Genomic DNA, 18246 nt, shown 5'->3' with positions numbered 1-18246 from the left:
CAAAAACATACCATGTATGTTTCAGTTTCCTGGATACTTTGTAGAAATGTTCCTTCTGGCATTGATATGGGATTTTATTTATTATAGCAATTCATTTTATTGTATAAACTCTGAACTGCAACTTGTCCTTTTCTGTATCTACAAAATAAATTGATTAATTTGCCTGTTTTCAAAAATGTTGCAGTACAAAGAAGGTGAAGGTATAGTTAATATAATGTATTTTGAGTCAAGTACATATATACTTAGGTTTTCAGTATTCTAAATCCAACAATTAAAATACAATTTAAAAAAAGGAATGAAAAAAGTCTGTAAGGCTGCTTTAACCCAGAAAATTAAACACATCAAAATAGACAAAAAACAATAAAACAAACAAGTGGGATCAGTCTTTAGAGAAACACAGTCTTTCATCCTTCATATCTGGATGGACTGGGCTCAACTATCATCTTTTGGCTGATCGCCTGGTCTCCTTGCCATTGCTGACAGCTGTCCCTCCAACTGCAGGATTGGTTGTTCCTCTGTTGCCAGCACCAGCTCCGCCTACCCTTACTGTCTGTTGAGAATTGGTGGAGCTTCCAGAACCTGGAGAATTTACACCATTCCCATTGGAAGTTTCATTCCCTTAAATGATCAAGAAAATCAACACAATGTCAGAAGGTGATGGAAACTCGATCCATTCAGTTGTTGGTGGCAACAGTCAGTTGACTTACCAGATAAGTTGCCTGAAGAGTTGTTATTGTTCATCAAGCTTCCTTGGTCGTTGAGAGCCTGACAGAAAATAATGTTGTTCTATCTATATTGCTTTTAAGGATGCAAATATTGAGTGCTAATCAAATACTGATGAATAAGTACAACTGAAAAAGTAAATAAGTAGAAGATTCCTTTAATAATTTCTTACTGTCTTGTTGTTCATCTGGGCCAGGTACTCTGAGTTTGGTTCACTGAAGTTTGGCACCTCTGAGTACACCATGCAGAATCTAATCAAAACAGTCACAGTAAAACAGTGAATTTGTGAATATTCCTCCCTTTGAATTATAGTATGAATAATATGTTGTCACGCTGCTCCCATTTAGCTTACTCTCCAATCTTCTGCAACTCTCCACCTCTTCCTGTGTATAGAGTAAGGCAACCCTTGAACACAGATGCATACCTGGAGAGGAAAATACAGGTAAACACAAGATACAATCTACTCAGATACGTGGCATTTTGAGATTTATCAATAAGTTGGAAATAAAAATGAAGATATTTTTATTTTGTTGCACAAAATGTATTGGATCCCCGCCTCCACCAACAGGAAAAACAAGACATTTTGGAAACCCAAACTTTTACAGTTTTCAGAACTGACTCACCCCTTCGTGAGCCTGATGATGTCACCGGTTTGGATAAGTCCCCCCACCTCATCCCAAACAGAGACGCTTATACTGCCTGTCTTGTCCGCTACCTTACAGGTCCGCACCTCATGGCCATCTTTCGTTTTTGTCACTCGACCTATTTTAGGGAACAAAATAAAGGACGATATTGGTAGATCTTTTTAAAGCAGCACTGGAGCACTGTAATTCAAATTTATATTGATTGTCAATTCATGCAGCAGTGTCAGGACGCATTGTGAAAATTAATTTTATTATTATATACATATTGCCCACCTGTTTCTAGCACGATAAAGATGACGCTGAGGTTTTTGAGCCCCGGCTTAATATCTTTGACGTGAGTTTCGGTTGTCATGTTTTTCAAGCATCCAAATCAAATTTCTGGAATGAAGCCAGTTATTTCTGCAAAAAGAAGACAATAAATAATAACAAAAACAATAAGTTCCCTCCTACCGGAGGAACCCTAATAACTGTAGCCTACCTATGTCGCTTATATCTGCATGGCTCTCCGGATTTTTTACAGATAGAGTACTTCTTAAATACAGAATTGTTGTTAACACAAGCTGCAGTTAGCTAGATTTGATAGATTAGCAAAATGCAGGTCGTTCTTGCTATAATGGTTGCTAGCTCTCTGGCTATGGCTAATAGCACCTGTGCTAGCTACGTTTGTGCTAGTATAATACCTCAGTCGATCACATCCGCGATATACACTTTGTTTAGGATTACTATACTGCAAAATTTAGCCTAGGATAATGAAATTGAAATACTATTTTTAGCCATGTGGAACAAACTACGTAATTAGAGAGAGCATTATTTTAGTAAAAGGCTCTTCCATTTAAATGTTGCTAGCCAGCTAGCTGGAAAGTTGTTTATTTTTTTGCATCTACATGTCGACCCTATCAACTTGCATCCAGATGGTCAAATACATTGTCAATCAAATTTGGTAGGTAGGTAGTTGTTTCCCGGATATTCAAGACAAGGCTCTTGATAGGCTCATATTGAGGAGAGGCTGATGATAGGCGAAGTAAACTGTCAATCTGATGGTTGCTTAGTGACGAGCAGGAAGGTTGGACTGCCGCCTGGACTGGAAAGTGACAGCAGGCTGGGAATAATGGATACCGAACTGCCATGCTAGCTTGCTAGTGATGCAGTTTTTCTTCCAAACAATATTCAAGAAATAACTGGTAAATAACGAAGTTATTTGTTTATGACGGTGGTTGATTAATCCAGGTGACTCACTGTAGTGTGCGATGGGTTGTACTAGCAAGCTAGCTAACTGCAGGCTACCCTGGCTGGTATCACACTGTCACTTACTCTTGGTTGGTTAGCTAGTTTACAGTATTTTAACTATCTATCTAGCTAATAGTCTAGCAAACTTGCAGGTCTACACCCGCGTCTATGTATCTAACAAGTTAACTCTCTAAGATGCCTTTTGATTAGCCATGGGGGGTTTTTGAAGTCAGAAGAATTTGATGCAAGCTATATAGCTTCGTCATGAATCAATGACTATCTCCGCAGTTTTCTATTAATTTATAGTTTAGCAATCGGTAAACATCCCAGCACTGTTTGCACATGATTGTTGGGACATATCAACATCGTCATAGATTCTCATATTTTAAATAAATAAGTCGTTTCTGTTGGTGTATTGACTTTAAAAGCTACAGTAGCTGGTACTAGGCATGGTTGCTAGATTAAGATGTGGGAGACAGGACACCTATACTACTGAAATATTGTCTTGAATGTGTTGCACTTTTTGTGTTGTGTTTTCTAAGGGCTATACATTGGTCTACACAGTGCCATTGCAAAGCATCCCACCCCCCTCTTTGTGATTTAACCTAGTTTGCATCCAAAATGCATGGGATCATTTACATTCAGCAGACGCTCTTATCCAGAGCGACTTACAGTAAGTACAGGGACATTTCCCCTGAGGCAAGTAGGGTGAAGTGCCTTGCCCAAGGACACATGGTCATTTTGACACGAACTAGCAACCTTCAGATTACTATCCCAACTCCCTAACCGTTTAGCCACCTGACTCCCAGATCAAACGCTTTCCTGCAAAATACCACTGGCAACATAGTCTCATGTTACTATATTATACAGCTATATATTAGTACACTTTCTTTTTGAGGAAGGAGTTTCACAATAGGTCGAACTACTTCTTGTTATGAGGAATATTATAATATGGAATAATATTTTGTAGATATTTAAATTTCTACTCATTTGAAAAGGGTTTATTATTATTTTTTGTTATAAAACCATTAGATTAGCAATTCTATTACCTACCTTTTGACAATTTTTCTCATCTTTTTCAGGTTGTAGTTGGCTCTGGTGATGTGCCATGGGCTACGACGTCACACGGTTCCATGGGGAAGTGGATGAGGACCTGCTGTGCCCTATTTGCAGTGGCGTCCTAGAGGAGCCTGTGCAGGTCAGGATCCTAATATATTTTGACCCTATGAAAATAAGTCCTTGATCTGTCTCTCTCTTTAAAGGACCCCCTATATGACAGTGCCTTTAAGATCTAATTTCTCAAATTAAAGCAGTTCACAACTGCGCTTAAGAGATTTGTTGCATCATTTGTTTATCAATTATTATATAGCTTCCAGTGCAGAACATACTAGTGTAGCAATAGTGCAAGTGCATCATCACCAATTTATTCACTTACTGTATGCTGAAGTGGTTCACATGCAGTCCAAAACAAGTAGATGGGAAAATTGAATGGCATTTGGGGTGCAAGTGCTGTTTCAAAATATTAATTTCTGCTTTATTGAATGTTTATAAAGCCAAACTCTTAAGGGTTGTCAATTTCTCGGCGTACATATCAGATCCATTAGAATTGTTGTTTGCACCAAAAGGAGAGAGATATATGGAGGAGAGAGCTAACAGAGAGATCAGCTTTCAGACGGATGCCGTGACAGCAAGTGAGGGAGAAAGGAGAGAGAAGGAAAGGAAAAGAGGAAGGGGGTATGCATATTGGAGTGTGAGTGCAGCAGGATAGTCTGGTGTGTATGTTTTCTGGTACAGCATGAAGCGATAGACGCTGCTGTTGAGGAAAGTACATAGATCAAATAAAAGAGATGCTTCATTAACATACAGAGCTACTCACTGCTGGTGGGTAAGGTAAGGTGGCCATGAGGTGAGTATCCAGACAGATGTTACTCAGATTGTGTCTGCCACATGTAGCCTATATTTATAGTAATGTATTCAAGTATAGCTTTACCGAAACCCAGTGTGCATTCACAGCTGTAAAGGTAGTTTGCGCAGCGTGTTGACAACAGTGAACATCATTGACATTGGCTTTTAGTGGACTAACGCAGATTGAGAGAATGCTTGGGATGTAGTTTGCTTGTATGTGCACTCGGCTGTTGCCGTCAGTGTTGCTTATTCTAGCATCCACAGTATAGTGGCTCTAAATCATCTTATAATATTTCTGACCTGGTGGAAAACAGTGAGGTATTTAGATGTAATGAGAAAATAGAGATGAAAGGGTGCTGGGGTGAGGTGGGTATGGTGGGTGGGAGTAGGTAGATGTGTGTTCTCCCTGACCTTGCTGCAGCTGTGGAGAGCTTGTGCTGGACTGTGCTAGACTGTGCTGGGAGGGGGGTGATGTTATTTATACCCCCCTAGGGCTCTGCTGTAAATCAGCAGTGCATCACCGAACTCACACCAGGCCCGTTAGAGGCTTTATGGGCTTAATAGTGGATGTCTTCTACTTTCTATCCTTTGACCTCTGTGTGTGTGTGTGCTGTATGTTATTCTTCCCCCAAGGCTCCTCATTGCGAACATGCTTTCTGCAATGCTTGCATCACTCAGTGGTTCTCCCAGCAGCAGATATGCCCAGTGGACAGGAGCGTGGTGACCCTGGCCCACCTGCGTCCCGTGCCACGCATCATGCGCAACATGCTCTCCAAACTGCAGATCACTTGCGACAATGCAGGCTTCGGCTGCACCGCCGTTCTGCGGCTGGACCAACTGCAGTCACATCTCCGAGACTGCGAGCATAACCCCAAGAGACCCGTCAATTGTGAGCAGGGCTGCGGGTAAGTGTGGGTTTGCAAACAGGTCTGGGGTATGTAAAAGTGAATCTGGGGACATCAGGGATTTCTGAGGTGGAACACACTTTGGGATAAAACTTGATATGACTGAAGAATTGTAGAATAGGTTTGTGATTTTTTCTTTCCCACCAGACTGGAGATGCCCAAAGATGAGGTGATCAACCATAACTGCATCAAACATCTCCGCAGCGTGGTACAGCTGCAACAGGGCAAGATTGCAGATCTGGAGAGAACAGCAGTGGAGCACAAGCACCAGCTTGCAGAACAGGTGTGTGTTGTGTGTCATTTGCTTTGTATTCACTGCCTAATATTGCTTTCCTAGCCCAGTGTAAGTCATGTCATCTGTATTTGCAGAAACGGGACATCCAGCTTCTCAAGGCATATATGAGAGCAATTCGCAGTGCCAATCCCAACCTACAGAACCTGGAAGAAACCATAGAATACAATGAGATACTAGAGTGAGTGGGTTATCAGTCTCTTTGGTGCACATTGGGCCTTGCTTTCTGTAGTCTACAATTATCTTTTAGTGCACTATGAAAATGTTCAGGATTATTCTGCTTATCAGATAATCATCAAAATGTCCAGGGATGGTACTCACATTTATTAGACACGTGTAACAGAACCTCCTCCCCACCCTCTTTTTCCAGATGGGTAAATTCTCTCCAGCCAGCACGTGTGACCCGCTGGGGAGGCATGATCTCCACGCCAGACGCTGTGCTTCAAGCAATCATCAAACGTTCTCTCGTCGACAGTGGCTGTCCACCCTCCATTGTCAATGACCTGATTGAGAATGCCCACGAAAGGAACTGGCCGCAGGGCCTGGCCACACTTGAAACCCGACAGATGAACCGGCGCTACTATGAGAACTATGTGGCCAAGCGTATACCAGGGAAGCAGGCAGTGGTGGTGATGGCCTGTGAGAACCAGCACATGGGAGAGGACATGATTCTGGAGCCTGGTCTGGTCATGATCTTTGCTCATGGAGTGGAGGAAATCCTATGACACAGCTGAAGAGATACTTAGAACTACCTGGAAGTGAAAGAACAGAAGGGAGTGCTGGGGTCAAATGGATACATTGTCTCAGGCTCAGACCCCAGAGCTGAGGAAGAAGCCCTGACAAAGCAAAGAGGGAGGAGATAGTATGACATACCAGGGAGAAGAGAAATACCATTAAAAAAGCCACAAAGAGAGACCCAACCTAGAACATCGTAATGGTTTTTAGGAGGCAGAGACGGTTGCTTAAAGAAGAACTGCTTGAAGCAAACAAGCCCCTATGTAATAATGCTTCAATGATGAATACATTTTAATAAAAGAAAAATAGAATAAAAAATAAGGTACATATATACATTGGGATTATTTTGCTTAGTCTTTTCAATAAAATACGATTGCCGCCTATTGTACCTTCTCTGCACCCTTTCTGCTGTAGATGAAGCATCTGATTGGTGGCCTATTATGAGCATACATTTTGGATATGGCCCTTTAACCCCTTTGTCAAGCATTGATTTTTGTCTTCAACAGAAGTGTGTTTGTAATGAAGTTGACGAAAACATAGGTAAATTAGTCATGTGTTAGAGCAGTGACTTTAAAGAGCAAATGGTTCTGCTAGTTTGGAGCATTTACAGCTACATTTATCTTTACCAATTATAGCTTGTCCCTCTGTCAACACACATTGGAATATGATCAAGAAAATATTGGACTGGGAGTTGGGTAGTGGAAATCAAATATGGGTCATATTTCACTTTATTTTTATTTTTTAACTTGATGGACTAAGTTTCATGCCTTAGGGTTTTGTACACTTATTGCTGTTGATATGATTTTCATAAGGATCTGCGGCATTCAGTCCCCTTCACAACTTGTTTTGATGTTGTATTGGTTGGAAGTGGGTCCAGATATATGACAAAAGTCTGAGAGAATACCAAAGCATTTATGCTCATTAGTCAACCAATAACCAAAGGTTTTCCATTTATTTTGTTAAGTTGTTTGATATTGTTTTCAGTTTATTTTGTTAAGCGGTTTGATCTTGTTTTCCGTGATTTTTTTATATTGTTTGATATTGTTTACCTCATTGTCTGAAGGCCACTTAACATAGCCTCTTTTGTATGTCATACTCCTAAAGATAAATTGGTGATATGACTTCTGTACATTAAGTACCCCAGTTTGTAAGTATTAGTTTGTCATTTTAAGGTACTGTCTTCATCTATTCTGAAGTTAGACTTCCAGTTCCACTTTATCAATGTAGTTATTTCAGTTCCATTGAACAAAAATATTACTAGTGTAGCCTTGAAAAATACTCATTGTATCCATGGTAAAGTTCAGTGGCCTTTTTCAATTGGAGAGATTGAAGTCTGCCTGAATTCAATTTTCACCCAGAATTTATTAAATTAAATGTACTCACTAATCATATATGCTACACGTGTTATTTCAATCACTGAAAGAACCTCGCTATTTAATTTTTCAGGCTTAATTAAGTGCTTGACCCATGAGAGCTTAGAGGGGGAAACAAAGGTGAAAAAGCCCTAATCCCCTGCCTAGCTTTGCATGGCTGGCTCTATGTGCTCTGTCAGTTATGTGCCTTGATACTATGGGGAACTCAAATTCAAGTCTTGGGAATCTGTGCAAAAGTGCCTGTATTTGTTGGAGACATTCAGCACTCTGTTGGATTACTAAAGCTGCTGATTGGCTTTTTGGGGGCAAAGACTGTAGACAACCAGTTCATCATCTGATTTAAGTTTCAGGTAATTGTTGATCTTGTGTAGTTTTGTCATTTGTACAACTTAATTGTTCCTCATACTTTAGACAGGCCCAGTTTCCCAGACATGGATTGAGCCTCTTCCTAAAATTAAAGAAAACTTTTATGAAGATCTCCATTGAAAACATTTTTAGTCTAGGACAAGGCTTATTCCATGTTTGGGAAACTGGGCCATAGAGGGCATGTTTGAGATACAGTTTTAAGAGTTTATAAGAAAATAATTAATAGGACAGCCATTGACCCACAAAGAAATTAAGAAACTGTGGAAAATTTAATTTTTCATCTGTTTATTAAATGTTTGAAAATTCCTAATGACTTCTGTAAGCAATTCAATACTTATTTCTATCATTGCTTGTTCTCATGCTCTTGAAGGTTGGTGTGGCCGTGCTTACATAAAAATACAAATCTATTGTAAATCGAAAATGTATTGTAAATAGTAATTATATAAATATAACTTAAAACATGTCTGTATCTATACACATCAATAGTTGTTTATTAATTAGTGAGTTGTATGGTTTCATTAAAATGATATTTAAAATCTGCATGTATTTTTTGGTTTAAGATATTTATCATTTAATTTGTGATTGTGATTTAGAATTCATGCCTTAGGTTGTGCCAGGGAGGCTTCGGAGAGATATCAGCAGATCCTCAAGAAACCACTGGTAATTCATTTTTATGTGCACAATCCCGAAAGCAAGGCGGTAGCCTACTAGGCTACTGCACCTGATCTAGCGCCCCTCCCCCACGCACTCCTAAATCCCTGACAGTAGACCTACAATACTAACTTGTTCATTTAGACAGCAGACAAGATCCACATGCAGCCGGCTCGCACCTCGTAACATCAACAAAATAAACAATTTCACGTTTACTGACGTGAAATACTACATCTGTATTTCGACTGCAGGTGTCCGTCGATCCTCACCTCAGCTGGGACGCACCTCAACGGAAAAGTAAGTAGAAGATAGCTTCAAAAGTAGTACGTCATGTCGGCAACAATAGTCACTAATCCTGGTCCGCTGTAGGCTATTATGTTCTTAAACGGTCTCTTTCAGCGTGGAATAAATATTGCCTTTCTTGAAAAGTTTGACTACATACAGCTTTAAGTTAATGAACTGTCTAAATAATCACATGCTCGAAACTGTTGGTGCCGTCGTTTTTCTGCCAGACTCGACCAGTTTCCAAACAAGTGAGCAGAGATTGTGTGCAGATGCAGGGCGATACCTAAAATTGCTTTGCTCATTTAATCTTCGTCTGTTAAGTAAATGGAATTTAGCAATTTTTGTCTTCTATGTAGGCTACACATAAATGGAATCAACAGATAATTTAATAGCTTAATTTTAAGTCGAAAAACAGGTTACTACCGTTTTCAGACTTTTATTTTGTTAACCAATCTTCATTACACAAATGTACGTTGTTTCAGTAAGTAACAAACATCAAATGTTCTGATGTAAGTGAGAGATAGACTCCTATGGAAATGTTCGAACCAAAAAACAGGGACTTCAAGAATGTGAAGCGGAATGTACAACAACGGACAGTTATTAAATCATGGCATGACAGGGAGGATAACAACAAATGGAGTCAAACCTGTTTCAGCTGACGTCACCATTGCAGAGCTGGGAATGCCAACCGGTCGTGTATTTACCTTCCAAACCTGTATCTATTCTCCCCTATCTCTGTTCATCCCTCTTCCTAACTGTCCCTCTCTGCCTTTTTCTCTGACCAGGATGAGTGAGTGGGCCAACATGGCATCATCTACAAACACAGAGGGGTCTACAAACACAGAGGGGAGGGACCTAAGTCCTGTGGATTTCATTCAACTGCAACAGTACATGGAATGTGAGTACCACCCTTCCACATCACTCCATATTCCATCCAGACAAAGCCTTGTGAATATTTGCAAGTCAATCAGTAAATCCATTGTTGGCCTTTGCCCTGTTTAGATAGCAGCACGAGAGTGAAAGATGTAATGAAGGAGTTTCATGCTGGTGGGAGATTAGTTCAACACAGGTTTGGAGAGGTAAGATGAATATAGGATTTTACCCAATCTATACAATTATACGATTAAATTTAAATACAAAACAGTGCACTTTTGTGCGGTGGACAAAGTAAAATGGTTGCTATGAAACACATGAAAAACAATGCAACTCCAATACAATTATGTCCCACTCTCAACTTTCTCTTCAATGTCACTTCTTTCACTTTATTCCCTCTTCCAGCGTATCAATGCAGTGGGCTTCAGTCTGTTCCTTAAGACCTACCTGGAGGTGGAAGACTTCCCTGCTGACTTCAGCCAACGTTTGTTCCACTACTTCCAGAATGCTGAACGGGATAGCACTATGAATAGTCCTCCACCCAAGGGAGGTGAGTTCCACCATCCAATGACTTATCTATCAACAATCTATTATTCATGTACTGCAGGATGAACAACAGAGCATGCTATGTCTTATTTATGCTCTTATGTACGGAATGTCAATCAGAAATGTTTCTGATTTCAATAAGTAGTGTCTGCATATTGCAACATTTACATGAATCAGTAGTTTAGTCTGGGTGAGTAACCTGTATGTTGTTGTGTCTGTAAGGTGGGGTCTTTCTCAGGGATGTGTCTTGCTACTTTTCTGTCCTGGAAGAGGGGCAGCCACAGGACAAACTGGAATGTAAGACCACCTTTTAGATTCAGCTGCATGACAGTTTAAGTTAGTTCTGCGGTGACCATGCTTCAACAGGAAGTGTGGTTATGTAACTAATTTTGTCATATGTCATTTGTTACCAGTTACTTTTAAACTTTATGACAAAGACGGCAATGGCCTACTGGATAGTTCTGTGAGTAATCCCTGAACTACAGGACCTTCATTCTACCCTGAGAAAAGACAACACGGACACCATGCTGATCTGTGTGTCTCTCTCCTGATTAGGAGGTGGATCGGATCATCACTCAGATGATGCGCGCAGCAGACTACCTAGGTTGGGATGTGACTGAACTCAGACCAGTAAGACAACCAACTGTTTCCATCCTAGTTCCTTAGATGAATGACAGAATTAATGAATGACTGATTATTTTGCTACAATTGATTTATTAGTGTTTCTTGAGCTACCTATTATTTCATACAGTAAATCCTTTCTGTGTGAGACATTAGTTGAAAAATGCCAAATGTGTAGGAAAGTTGATAGTGTGGTGCACAACATTAAGTAGTGCTACTATATCTAGATGATTGTGAGGGAATGTTTTTTGTAACTGTGTAATTGGTCAGGTGTTGAAGGACATGATGACAGCTATTGATGCGGATGGCAGTGGGACAGTGACCCTGGAGGAATGGGTGAAAGGAGGCATGAACAACATTCCCCTGCTTGTGCTGCTTGGACTGAAGGTACATTTAGACAAGCAGATCTGTGGCCTTAAAGAACAATTCAGTTTGTGCTTTATGCAGTTCCCTGTCCCGTTAGTTGTGGATAGTTTATTCTAAATGAGGCCTTCACCTGTGTCACCTTTTAACAGTCTAAAAAACCTTTTCAAACAAGGCAGTGAATCATTCTTTTATTTTATATTACCTGTCTGTATTGTAGGCTTTCTTTATGTTGATGCATTGCAAGCTTTGTTTGACGCAAAAACAACTGTACTCCCCCCCCCCTTCCCTCTCTGTTAGAAAACAGAGAGGGATGGTCAGCATATCTGGAGAATGAAGCATTTCAACAAACCAACCTACTGCTATGTGTGCCAGAACATGCTGCTGGGTCTGGGGAAGCAGGGGCTCTGCTGCACCTGTAAGAGCACAAAACAAACAGCAGGGGGCAACATTCAAATATCTCATTTTGTTCAACACTGACAGCACAATGTTCCACCACCAGTGGAGTGCCTGATCTCAAGTCTAATATCATCTCTATTACAGAAAAAACCCCAGAGTCTATTAATATATGACAGCATTACTTTCCAATGTGAAATGTATAATCTCTTGCATGATGTCTTTTCCTTTCAGTTTGCAAGTACACCGTCCATGGTCGCTGTGCAAACAAAAACCCTGATCCATGTGTCCATACCTTCGTCAAAACCCCAAAATTAATTGGGGTAACTATGTTCTTACTTGACTTATCGCTAATTCACAGGGTTTTCACTGTTACAGACTCTGTACCTTTTATTTATTTCTCTGTCATTTTAAACCTCTCAATTTGTCACACCCCTTGTGTTTTTCCATGTTCGGTTGTCATGCACCGCAGGTGCCAGCTCATGATTGGATCAGTTCAGACTGTGACTCCAGCAAGTGTCAGCTCTGCCACAAGAAGATCAAGACCCTGGCTGGGAAACAGTGTGTGTGGTGCCACCAGATGGTGAGGAGGAGGGTGGAGGAATTTCCTGTGTGTGGAGAGAAAGACTGAGATACTTAATGAGAGATTGACACACAGACAGATAAAGTCAAAATAACTCCTAAAATGTTCACTAAGTGAGGAAATAGTAATACAACATAACTGTCGTTTTTTACACAAGAGATAGATAACTTGATTTAGTGTTTCTCTTTTTTCAGTGCCATGAGGACTGTGTACCATTGGGGTCATCAGCATGCGACTGTGGATCACTGAGAGATCACATACTGCCACCATGGGCTATATATTCAGCTTCAAAGGTACAAATCAGCCATAAGAGATATTTATTAAGACTGTGCCTTATAGGTGTAGGTGTGTTTCAATCATGTGCGTGTGTTCCAGGAGGTTAGTGGTCCCAGTTGCCCTGATGACACTAACCTGCGAGACATCACTCCAGATGGACACCTTCTGCAGGTGTGCTGCTTTCTATCAACCCCTGGTGCACTGTCCAATACCCAACTTCACATACCTTCACATTACAAGTCACACAACCACCTAATACACCCAATCAATGCATGTTTGATTTAGCATTGATGGTCTTCTCCAGTCATATTTGTCTGATCTAGCTTGCTAAGTAGTTAGCTAAATCGTTTGTGTAGTTGAATGCGATAACAAAAACTTGTACAAATCATAGCAGCACCCTTAGATAACTTTGTTATTACAACAATTGATACTGCATCAAAAACCAATGCCAGGCATTATGCAGATAAATTAGATACATTTTTCTTCATGTTTAATAAGAATGGTAGAGCTTGATTTATTCACCCATAGGGACAGGTCTTGAATATAGCCAATACAGCACTGTGGATTTTGGTAATAATTTTTAGCTAAGATTTTATAGAACAAGCCGACAGTAAAAACAATAATGGAAATGAAATGATGTTGCACAGATGCAAAAAAAAATTTTATTCCAGGACACAGCTATGCTAGTTATTTCTGCACTGAGTGATGGCTGTGGTCATTAGAATGTATTTCCTTTTGAGGCTTTGCACAAACCAGAACTCACCATATTACGTTTTTTGTGTTTTTAAAAAGGTTCAGCTTTTATTGACCATATCTTCTTTTAGATTGTCCCAGTTCCAGACATCCACCCGCTTCTTGTGTTTGTGAACCCAAAGAGTGGAGGAAATCAGGGGAAGAGGTAAGAATATTGATGGCATATTGATCCTTGTCTTTGATGCCATTGTTAAAATGCTTCTGTATGTTCCAGAGTATTGAGGAAGTTCCAGTACCTCTTGAATCCTCGACAAGTTTATAACCTATCTAATGGAGGACCTTCACCAGGGTAAATCATATTTGAACTGATTAACAAAACCTATTAAGACAAATATAGATTTATTCTACATTCTCCTGACTTTGTCTACATTGGTAATGGGTTAACAACCCCTCCAAAGTTTAGCTTCCAAACCCTCTTGTTGCTTCCTTTATTTGGTCACACTTCAGTTCATTTACCATAAGGATGTGCAATGTTCCCCATTACCTTATTGGACAGCTCCTGTTCTATTATTCTTCATCTGCTAAATTTCAACCAGAGTGTGATCCATCAAATTTAAAATTGTATTTAAATATGACGATACCCTGTGTGTGTTTGGCATTCCAGACTCCATTTCTTTCGAAACCTTCATGACTACAGAATCTTGGTCTGTGGTGGAGATGGCACTGTTGGTTGGATTCTAGATGCCATTGGTAACTTTGCTACTGTCAAAGACACTGTACTCACGCTTACCCAAACAGTCTATGCACAGTATTTGAAAGGTTGATCAATGTTTTCTTTTGGTGTGTGCTCACTTGCGCATGTTTTCAGACAAAGCAGATCTGCCAGTACGTCCTCCAGTGGCTGTCCTTCCTCTGGGTACAGGGAACGATCTGGCCCGCTGTCTTCGCTGGGGAGGAGGTGAAGACAACATTGTTGTTATCCAAACTATAATCAGTGATATGAGGAGAGAAGTATACTAGTATCTTGATGTGTGTCTAATCATTTAGTCATCTCTTTTTGTCATCTCTGATTTGTTTGTCCTCTATGGTTCAGGATATGATGGCTCTGACCTCAGTGAGATCCTGAAAGAGATCGAAGGGAGTTTGTTAGTGCACATGGACCGCTGGAGTGTGCAGGTGATACCAGACAACCCCCAGGATGTTGGAGATCTTGTGCCCTTTGAGATCATCAACAATTACTTCTCCATTGGAGTGGTGAGGCATGACGTCAGAGATTTGATAAAAAGCAAAGATTATCATACCTTCCTTATTAAATTGGGATTTTGCCAAAAGGACAAGACTAATAATACATTAATGCAAGAGGACTTAACTGAACATGGTTGTAGTCAATTAAAAGAAATATTTGGCAGTAACTGTGCTGTGGGATGAATGACTGCTCACGTGTTAAAGCCCAATAACTAGTCCTCTGTATGTTAAAGATGTAATGTTGACTGTTGGCAGGATGCCTCCATTGCACATCGCTTCCATTCAATGAGGGAAAAGCACCCCCAGAAGTTTAAGAGCAGGTGAGGCCAAATAAATAAACAGGAAGTCACTAGCCAGAATTAGTGGTCTCAGATTATGCATATGTTTCATATCTTGCTGTAGAACTTAATGAGTGTATGTTGTATAGTAACACTAAATGAGAGTGTATTTAATGAGCAATCGGAATGCCTTTTTTTTCACATGTTTTTGGTAGGGTAAAGAATAAACTGTGGTATTTTGAGTTTGCCACGTCAGAAACCATCTCTGCATCTTGCAAGAAGCTTAAGGATTGTCTGACTATTGAGGTAAAAACGACTGTCCTGCATTTCAAATATTAGGTTCTGTGGTTGAATAGCTGGATATATTCTGTCTGTATAAAAAGAAAAAATAATAACATTTTACTTCTGTCTTTTTCTCCGTCTGCCTCCCAGTGTTCTGGGATACTCCTGGACCTGAGCAGTCTGTCTTTAGAGGGCATAGCTGTGGTCAACATACCCAGCATGCATGGTGGCTCAAACCTGTGGGGTGAGCCCAAAAAGGCAGACAGGCAGAATGTATCTGAGGAGAAGCTTTATGAGGTTATCACTGACCCTGAAGCTTTGAAAATGAGTTCACAGGGTGAGACTAGCTTGTTTGCCTTTCCATAGAAAAAATAAAGGAACATATGTTTTACAAGAAATAATAATAAAGGTAAACTTCCTGATTGTTATTTTCGATACTAGACTTTAGTGACAGGCGTTTGGAGGTTGTGGGCTTGGAGGGGGCAATGGAGATGGGCCAAATCTACACAGGGTTGAAGAGTGCTGGGCGCAGACTGGCCCAAGCCTCCCAGATAACTATAAAGTAAGCACTGTAACACACACACAAACACACACTTTCATGTCAAATTCCAAGCATGGCCAATGCACCATCAAATGTTTCTCTCCTATTCTTTCTGTAAATAGGACACATAAAGCTTTGCCCATGCAGATTGATGGTGAGCCCTGGATGCAGCCCCCATGCACAGTGAGTGCTATAAATCATACATACATGCACACCTGCACACATACAAAACATTAAACCTAAATGTAGTTCCAACAATATACCAGGCTCCACATTTACATTTTACTTCTAAATAGGGTGAAAATCAATCATGGCTTCAATAACTCCGTCAACATACCAATCTTGTAATCCGATCTATTGGTTGTCATTCACGATTTTGATTTTGTTTGCCAGTGAATGCTTTGTATCTCTGCCCTACTTTCCTCAGATCCACATCTCTCACAAGAACCAAGCAAACATGCTGATGGCTGCCCCTGCTAAGTCATCAAGCTTCTTCCACCTTAAGTAGACCGAGGTGTCAGGAACAATGTTTATACCAGGCCTAGTAGCATCTACTCAACCTGGTCAAAGTCTACAGTGCACATGGAGGAAGAGAAACTTACGACTTATAGATGTTGACCAATGAATTGAAGGGTTTGGGTTACAAGCACAATTAAAACACATTGTGAGATCCCAAAGGAGTTCAAGGGGAGCTTGATCAATAGCTAGTACTAATGAATTAGGTCCAACTCTTTAAGTTAGTGATGGTATTCAGGGTACTAATGTGTGCTACTGTTTATTACATAATTCCATAGTATTTTATAATGTTTCTAACTAATATTGTCATCCCTTTCTTGTGTTGTTTTCTTTCTATCTTGGAAAGCTATTTTTGAGTTGACCAATTATAGTCATTTTTTTTGTACTGTATTGGTTATGATTAACACTGTGAGACAGTCATCTTTGTGCTATTTTAGTAGGCTATATATGTATAGTAACTATAGTACATACTTTTACTGTGGTGAATCTATAAGTTCATATGACTTCTTCAGCATGTTTTATTCCACAGTTGTTAAGACAGCCGGCAGCATTGTGTGACCTTCAGAGGCTCACTTAACAACTTGTCACTAAACCACTCCTTCGTATAGGCACCCAGCTGTCTTTCTGCTCACAATATCAAAACAATATATGACTAGATATAGATATATAATATCAAGATATTGACTGATATGATTTTATAATCTCATTTGATAGTTAATAAAACATGTACAGAAGTGTACAGCTTTTAAATAAGTGTTGTTTACTGTTAAGTGAGTATTGTTTTTATGTGTACAGTAACTATATCTTTTGCAGCAGATATTGATAGTACCTTAATCTGAATGACAGCTCTCGGAGGGAAAATAGGTTTATGTGACTGAAAATGGTTTTGTAAAGGGTGACAAGGTGACAGTGACCAAACTATCCAACTCGTGTTGTGTCCTCTTTAGAATGTTTGGTTTGTGGGTCTCCTTAAAGCATGGCGCTCAGTCACAGATCTTGTTATCGACAAGGGAGAAGTCACTCTCTATGATGTGTACATCATGAAGGAATACAATTTTAATTGGGATCGTGTGATAATTCTTAGGTAGACCTGCAGTCCAAATAGGCCAGACAGTAATGGAATGAGTAATACTGTAGTGATACTGCTGAAGACATCAACTTGCAAAAACACCTTCTTTGGTGCTTATGTGTTACCATCGACCCTATAATCTCCTTGTTTGTCTCCTTAGTATGCTTTCTTGTGGTAGTGCATGTGGTAGACATGTTTTGAAAGCTGATGGTACTGTGCCTCACTTTGTGGAAACGTGGTTAGTATTTAGCAACTGCACCTACATTCTGCCTTTTCTTCTTATTCTGCCATTTCTTTCGCAGTTTCTCCAAAATCATTCCACTCATCCAACCCCAACCCATGTCTTTTTCCAACCCCCTCACACTTCCCTCTTCATTCTTCTTCCATCTGTCTGACAAAGCCCTAGTCGTGTCTAGAGGCAGGGAATTGCCTTTGTAACTCAAGCTTGCCATCTCACATGCCCACTCACTGCCACAGACATACAAATATGGGCTCTTGGTGCCTCTACCCAGACATATAGGTCAGCATTGCTATGCCAGCTGAAATCTGCTACTGGCTACATTTGATCACATGGAACAAATGTTCAACAGCTACTGGGCAGACTAGACGGGTATGATCAAGACCATGGGCGCATCTAGGCCTAATGGAGCCCCCCCAAACGTTTCATTAGCCCCCCCAAAAAAATGTTTTATATATTTTAAATCTAAATGTGTTGATTTATCTTCCTAAAACCCACTAGAGGACACTTTAAAAGGATATTTTCATAAATGTCCTCTGGGGGAACATGCCCCCAGACCCCCCTAGTTTTGTTGGGTCACAGGAAAAATTATAGGTTTTATCTACATTTAGTCATTTAGC

At 40.1% G+C, this 18246-nt stretch overlaps 3 protein-coding genes across 5 annotated transcripts; 2 read left to right on the top strand and 1 right to left on the bottom strand.

The window, feature by feature from the left end:
• Nucleotides 1–195: 195 nt before the first annotated feature.
• nabp2 (nucleic acid binding protein 2) lies at nucleotides 196–2299 on the bottom strand. 2 transcript variants are annotated; one of them, XM_084705560.1, is made up of 7 exons: nucleotides 1846–2299; nucleotides 1641–1766; nucleotides 1347–1485; nucleotides 1076–1147; nucleotides 896–974; nucleotides 708–765; nucleotides 196–618 (listed from the first exon to the last, which is right to left on the bottom strand). In XM_084705560.1, exons 2-7 carry the CDS (start codon nucleotides 1717–1719, stop codon nucleotides 440–442), a joined length of 606 nt encoding a protein of 201 aa, XP_084561686.1. In that variant the 5' UTR covers nucleotides 1720–1766; nucleotides 1846–2299; the 3' UTR covers nucleotides 196–439. The 2 variants fall into 2 exon arrangements, with proteins under 2 accessions (XP_084561686.1, XP_084561685.1); XM_084705559.1 differs by having other exon boundaries at nucleotides 2048–2299.
• A 123-nt stretch (nucleotides 2300–2422) lies between these two features.
• LOC146272717 (E3 ubiquitin-protein ligase NRDP1-like) lies at nucleotides 2423–8483 on the top strand. Of its 2 annotated transcripts, XM_084705558.1 has the most exons (7): nucleotides 2423–2548; nucleotides 3137–3267; nucleotides 3677–3792; nucleotides 5133–5404; nucleotides 5552–5687; nucleotides 5774–5877; nucleotides 6067–8483. In XM_084705558.1, exons 3-7 carry the CDS (start codon nucleotides 3703–3705, stop codon nucleotides 6419–6421), a joined length of 957 nt encoding a protein of 318 aa, XP_084561684.1. In that variant the 5' UTR covers nucleotides 2423–2548; nucleotides 3137–3267; nucleotides 3677–3702; the 3' UTR covers nucleotides 6422–8483. The 2 variants fall into 2 exon arrangements, with proteins under 2 accessions (XP_084561684.1, XP_084561683.1); XM_084705557.1 differs by lacking the exon at nucleotides 3137–3267 and having other exon boundaries at nucleotides 2427–2548.
• A 369-nt stretch (nucleotides 8484–8852) lies between these two features.
• On the top strand, nucleotides 8853–17324 carry dgkab (diacylglycerol kinase, alpha b). The gene is made up of 24 exons (XM_084705556.1): nucleotides 8853–9118; nucleotides 9892–10004; nucleotides 10109–10185; nucleotides 10385–10529; nucleotides 10748–10822; nucleotides 10939–10988; nucleotides 11081–11155; nucleotides 11417–11533; nucleotides 11810–11927; nucleotides 12140–12228; nucleotides 12378–12488; nucleotides 12683–12781; nucleotides 12864–12935; nucleotides 13589–13662; nucleotides 13732–13806; nucleotides 14122–14207; nucleotides 14326–14415; nucleotides 14551–14711; nucleotides 14958–15022; nucleotides 15196–15286; nucleotides 15413–15599; nucleotides 15704–15824; nucleotides 15926–15986; nucleotides 16231–17324. The coding sequence occupies exons 2-24, from the start codon at nucleotides 9893–9895 to the stop codon at nucleotides 16309–16311; spliced, it is 2232 nt and encodes a 743-aa protein (XP_084561682.1). The 5' UTR covers nucleotides 8853–9118; nucleotide 9892; the 3' UTR covers nucleotides 16312–17324.
• The last annotated feature ends 922 nt before the right edge of the window (nucleotides 17325–18246 follow it).

The sequence above is a fragment of the Hypomesus nipponensis genome, chromosome 9, assembly GCF_054491055.1.
Source record: "Hypomesus nipponensis isolate SF chromosome 9, ASM5449105v1, whole genome shotgun sequence".
NCBI lineage: Eukaryota > Metazoa > Chordata > Actinopteri > Osmeriformes > Osmeridae > Hypomesus > Hypomesus nipponensis.
The sequence above is the reverse complement of the archived record's forward strand: the minus strand, read 5'-3'. Positions and strand labels throughout refer to the sequence as shown.